At 44.5% G+C, this 6,000-nt stretch overlaps 1 protein-coding gene across 7 annotated transcripts in view; it reads right to left on the minus strand.

Moving 5' to 3' along the window:
- MECOM (MDS1 and EVI1 complex locus) overlaps positions 1-6,000 on the minus strand; it is a 182,312-nt gene that overhangs the window by 31,439 nt on the left and 144,873 nt on the right. For all 7 annotated transcript variants that reach the window (XM_017726851.1, XM_017726849.1, XM_017726850.1 and 4 more), the window contains exons 3-4: positions 5,043-5,145; positions 3,032-3,248 (exon numbers count right to left, since the gene is read on the minus strand). In XM_017726851.1, coding sequence (XP_017582340.1) covers positions 3,032-3,248; positions 5,043-5,091 — 266 coding nt within the window. In that variant the 5' untranslated portion in view covers positions 5,092-5,145. The remainder of the gene's footprint in view (positions 1-3,031; positions 3,249-5,042; positions 5,146-6,000) is intronic.

Here is a 6,000-nt window from a genome sequence, read left to right on the forward strand (position 1 = left end):
AAATTGAAAAGCCCCCAAGGCCCAATCCTGACAGAAGTAAGTCCTCTGAGTCCTGGCTCACCCCAGCCAGGAGGCAGAACCTCCTGCTCCCCACCAGAATAACACATCCTCTCATGTTTTGCCAGGCCACTTGCAAATGCTCCAGGAGATGCTGCTGCCATCGCTCCCCAAGGAGATTATTTCATACATCTCTCAGTATTTCACTCTGGTACTTCTTCCCTGCAGTCTGAATTATTTCTACCTTACGATTTTCCCTCTAAACACACCTTGGATGCCACCACCTGCTATAAATCCACTCCTTTGATGGGAGTCAATTTTTCTTACAGCAGGAGTAGATGAGGAATGCCTCCTCTGGAGTAGGACAGGATGGGTTTAAGAAGCTTCTAGATAAGGTACACAACAACTGAAGTTATTCTTGATGATTATTATTAACTGTGTGCAGTTTCGGGGTTGTTTATTCATTTCTTAGTGGTTCATTCAGTTTATTATTAGGGTATTCAGTGTCCACCTAATTTCTGTTGCATATCTTTAAATTAGCTTTTGTCTCCAAATTTTTACCACTCATTTGTAGCAATTATGCTTTTTTAAAAACCTGTATTGCTTGGTCACATACAGAGTTGTAACTCACACCACTGCTTGAGGGAAGATCACTACATAATGCAAGAGTGGATTCACGGGAAAGTGGGAATTTTAGCTTGGAATGCCCAAACCAAGAGTGGATTCACAGAAAACCCATGGGAAAGTGGGAATTTTAGCTTGGAATGCCCAAACTGTTCTCACATGAAGTTCCCACCGGTCTCTGCTGAATCAGTGACAAAACCTGCTGGGGTTACAGCCCTGTTTGGGTTGTGTAGCCCAAACAGCAACCTCCATTCTCAGCCACAGGCAATGGTAATGCTTTCACTCTGCAGATGCTCCTACTTCGACCCCTCTTCCTCCTTTGGGGGGAAAAAAAGAATCCTGGCTTCTCCTCCTAACACTTTTATAACAATTGACTCTCCATCACGTAAACAAATTTGCCATAAGACCTGGAGAGATTCTTGTCCCTGGCTGTGGCACCAGCTCCCGGACTCTGCCACGGCTCTGTGACCAGCCATCAGCACCAGGCACTCCTGGACCCAACTCCCCCATGCTCCTGCTCAGCTAGTTCTCCATGTAATTACTCACACCCTCAAGCATGGCTCATTTGGGCCTTTTGTTTTATATAATCTGAATACTTTGGCACTTTTTTTGAACTGTCTGTGTGGTGTATGAGCCTTTCAATAATTCAGAAGTTCAGAGAACGGCTGCATTCACTCTCATTTTTCATGCTCTCACAGTACTGCCCATCTATTTATGATGACTTGTTCTTTGTTTTCTGCCCTTTCTCTTCAATATTTAATATTTTAAGCTAAATTTACATTTCCTCAATGATTCCCATATGTTAGATATCATCCTCTCATTCGCAGGGAGAAAAGAACTTTAACACTGAATAACTCTCAACATGCAAAAACCTCGCAGACCAGAGTCCTGCCTCACCCAAGCTGCTGGAAATCCTTCTGACTTGATCTGCCTCCATCAGCCCCTTGGAATCAATCCCTCAGACTGAAAATCAGACATGTGGAGTCACACACTGCCCAACAGCTGCTGGTGAACAAGACCTTGTGCCTGCACAAATTCCTGCTCAGCAGGGTGACCTATGTGGGGAGTGATGTTTGGCACATCATGTTTTAATTTCAGTGTCGTTAGTTTTGCCCAAGTGCAAGGATCACCCACTGATCTGAGACACCCCACATGATGCAGGGGTAACTGCTCCATTGAGAGGAGTGAAGGAACAGCTCTGTTTTGGGAGAGAGGGCTCCATCTTGCAGAACCAGCACCTGGAGCATCCAGGAGCAATTATCCAAAGGGACTAACTCTGGGTATGCAGAAAACCGTGCTAACCTCCAACAGACACCATGACACCCTGGATCATGGACTAGTGAGGATTTCTGTGGAACATACAAAATATTCCAAATTGACAAGTCAGCTTCTAAGTGGCATATGATTATTAACATTCACGCATTGCTGTGCTGAAAAAGGGAAGTTCACAGTCACTTTGATTGTGCCCACACAACACGGAGAAAAAAGAAGACACAATGGGAGTGTGGGAATGGTGCTAAGACTCTGAAAGCAAGAGATCCTGGCTATCAACCAGCTTCCTATGAAAGGCACTGCCCCATCTCAGCAGAGGATCTGGCCCAGGACTTTGCTATTGAGGTATCTCAACATAACTATCAAATATCGGTTGAGGTTATCCTTCCCCAGGTCAAGAAATCACCGAGATGTGAACCTCTGAGGGATGTGCTGCAAAAATTCCTGTGTACTCTCAATATCTTTCAGCAACTTGCTGTTAATCTGCACTACAATATTGTATTTTAAGTTATCACAGAAACTATAGTGACAAGAAAGTTGCAATATTTACATTCTATGTGTATTTTGGATACGTTTGCACAGAGGTCTCTCTGTTTTAACAGAGAGATAAACTTAAGAAAACACCAAACCCTGGTGTTTCATATTTTTAGCCATATGGCTAAAAATAAATGTTAACATGTAGACATATTTATTAACATCTAGAACCCATCTCTAACTAAAATGGCTTGTTTGCAAAGACAAAATTGGTGACATCAGTGAACAACACTCAGAGATGTTCCAAATTATTTCTGTCTAAGATTAAGGAACCCAGACCTTAGTTGATGTGAAGTAGAACCACTCCTGTGATTTCAGTGCAAACAGCCCAATTCATGCCAGCTACAGATGTGATTAGCAAAAGATCCAGCTCTTAATCTAAGGTCCTCACTAAAGACTTCACGCACAAGGACCAAACTTCTGATTTATTTAGACTCTATTTCTTTTTATACCATAAAACACCAGCTGGCATAGAAATCCTGCTCATCTTCACCTTTGGTTTCTGTAGAAGGTGAATGTATCAGGTTCTGATGCCCCGCCCGATCCATCTGAAGCCATCACAGAATTTGCTCCATTCAATCACATTTTAAGCACCTCCTCCTACCTTTGTAAGTCTGGGAAGACTTGGTCACACTCTTTACACTCCTGGATTTCATGCACGTCCTGAAGGTCATTCTCATTCTCGAGCTTCTTCTGGAAGTCCTCCTCCACCATGGAGAAGGCGGAGTGAGGTGTGCTGCAGGGGAACTTCTGGTGGTCGACCAGCTCAGCCTTGGACTCAAAGAGCTGGTCACAGTCCTCACAGCGGTACTGGCGCTCCTCTGCAACACAAAGGGGTTGGGCACAGGGACACCACTTCAGTTTTCACTCATTTTTAACCACCACTGCATCAGAAGTTGGTTGATGGCGTGGTTAAACCAATTGCTCTTCAGTAAAAAAGAGAAGAACCTCAAAAGAAAAAAGGATTCCTAAGAACACTTTATAATAATGTTTTAATTCCATGTTAACTGCCTGGGTGACATCCAACAGAGATCCCTGACACTGGCATAGGACAAAAGTCAGTGTATTTAAATACCATCCTAAAGGGAATTATACAGGGTCTAACATGGATGTCCAGCAGAGGCTGCCAGACTCTGCATTTCTGAATGAAAGGGACTGACTCAGACACAAACACCAGCATCTAAAATAGCCAAAAGGGTGTTTAGAGTCTTTAAAAGCCTCTTCATTTTCATCACAGTCTTTCTGCAGCACCCAGCCCTGTTCAAAGTAAGCCACAGACTCATGAAGTTAAATTCTTTCCTTTAAATTCCATAAAATCGGTCATAATTTCTTACTTAAAAGTGCAGAATATCAGTAAAGTGTTACTTCAGAGTGAGTACTACATTCCCTTAATTAGCAATTCCTGCAAAAGAATAGATTAGTTGAAGAAAATCCCCAAAAAACAAACTTGGAGAAGAGCATCCCACAATGTTCTTTTTCTGCTGCATTTTCTACCCTTGGTCCATACAAGGAGCCAGACACCCTGGTTTGGTTCCAGATATAAATGCCCTGGGGCTCTGAGTCAGAAAGGCACTGAGGAGTCTGGCTGGAATCCCCAATGTATGTTCTTGGTTGCTACTTGACAGTTGAGCTGATCCAGAGAAAGTGTCATGGGGCTCTGTTCTTGGCTGTCCACGAGCAACACTTTGGCTCAGCCTGCTTCTAAATCTGCCCTGTGGGACGTGATCCTGCATGTGACTGCAGAGATTTCCTCTGGTGTCATTTATACAATAGCTACTTGACCATGGGGACTAGGCAGGGAGAACAGTGTGCTGGAAAGGGGGACACCCTCAGCAATAACTAAACAAATTTACCACTGGGGGGAAAAAAACCCCAAACACAAAACCAAATGGGAACGAATGTATAATCCCCACTTTTTTCTTAAGAAAACAAGAAATACTTCTTTAAATATACAAGCAGTTATAAGAAAGTAGAGACCTTGATACTTCCTGCCCTGGGAAACCCCTGTGCCCTGTCCCTGAATCCCTGAGAATTTGCAGAATGTCCCTGATGGCATAAACTGCAACCTGCTGGGCATCAAGCAGATATCACACACCCAGTTCCCACGGTGGCTGATAACCCCTTGTCCAACAGGCAGCACAGCTAAAGGAGATTTTGGAGATTGGGGGACAAATCCGAGCAACAACTCAGGAGCTTCAGATGAAGAATCTGTGTGTGGGATGAGTAAAGCACAAGTGTGAAGAGTAAGAATGGCTGAGATGTCCTCACAAGTGACAGCAAGATTGACAACCTGAGATCTCCTCTTTTCAAGGTCACAGCTGTTTGGCTAAATGACAAAGAAATAACCTATAACCAGGGTCCGTATGTGTCCTGCAGGACCAGCACACTCTTGAGATAAGGACACAGACCGTTGCTCTTCTTTTGCACTTCCACAAAACCATCAAGTTCCAATCAGAAACAGAAGGGCAGAAGATGGACAAATACAACCACAGTCCAGCTCTCCTCTCCGGCTGCAGTGAAGCAATCCCAGATTTCAACAGAAGAAAAATGTCCCTATATTTTGGGTTAATTTCAGTGATACTTTCTGTCAGATGAAAGATTAAGAAGAGGCTAACCGTGGATGTCCGGAGCCATTGTCTCATGTGAATAATCTTCACTCTTCATGAACAGTAGGAGCTCCTCTCCTGGTTCAATATCTGCTACCACTCTGTAGAATATCTGGGAAAAAAAAAAACCAACAGAAAGAAAAAGCAAGGTAAGCACCACAACAGGCAAAGAAGCATCAAGCACTGATGGTGAGTGTTGCAGACTTCGTGGCCAGAGCCTGCCCGCTCATGATGCTACTGCTGGAGAAGAGCTGACTGACCATGGCAGGTCTGCTCCTTCCAGCCCCAAAGCTGTTGTGTTTTGGGCTCTGTGAGGATAAAAAGGAAAACTGCTTTCAACAGCCTCTGCTGCAAACTGAGCTGTGTGATGACTGCAGATATCACCAGCAGCTTGTCTGCTGAGTTATACCAAACCCGTGTACAGAGCAGCCATAAAACACATCCCTGAGTGATCCTTGTGAGCGAGGGAATTCCTGTTGCACTGGGAAAAGGTACTAAAGTAACTTTAATGCTTGGACTCGATTATCTTAGATGTCTTTTCCAACCCTAATGTTTCTATAATTCTAAAGCAGACATGAGGAGATGCTGCTGGTTAAGCCATAGGCATCCAGCCCCCTGTTCCAACTGTCTACACAGTCCAAAAAGCTGTGAGGAGAGAAGCTTGTAAGAACCAGTGCACCTGGCTATTCCTTAGCTTCAAATGGAAACCAAGGGAAAAATCAGTCCTGGATGAAGAAACACCATGAGCAGCCAAAGCTGCTGGTGGTGGCCCTGGCCAGTGACACTCGTCCTGTCATACATGTGATGCTCCTGGGGAAGGAGCCCTTGGGGGAGACAGGAGACTGTGGGGGTGGGCAAAGGGGACACCCTCCCTTGGGTCCATGAACCAGAGGAAGCGCACGCCAGCACTACAAGCCTCTCCTGAGAGGAAATTCCCAAAATCCATCTGGCTGCTTTCTGACACAGA

This window comes from Corvus brachyrhynchos, unplaced genomic scaffold (assembly GCF_000691975.1).
Source record: "Corvus brachyrhynchos isolate BGI_N302 unplaced genomic scaffold, ASM69197v1 scaffold162, whole genome shotgun sequence".
Classification (NCBI taxonomy): Eukaryota; Metazoa; Chordata; class Aves; order Passeriformes; family Corvidae; genus Corvus; species Corvus brachyrhynchos.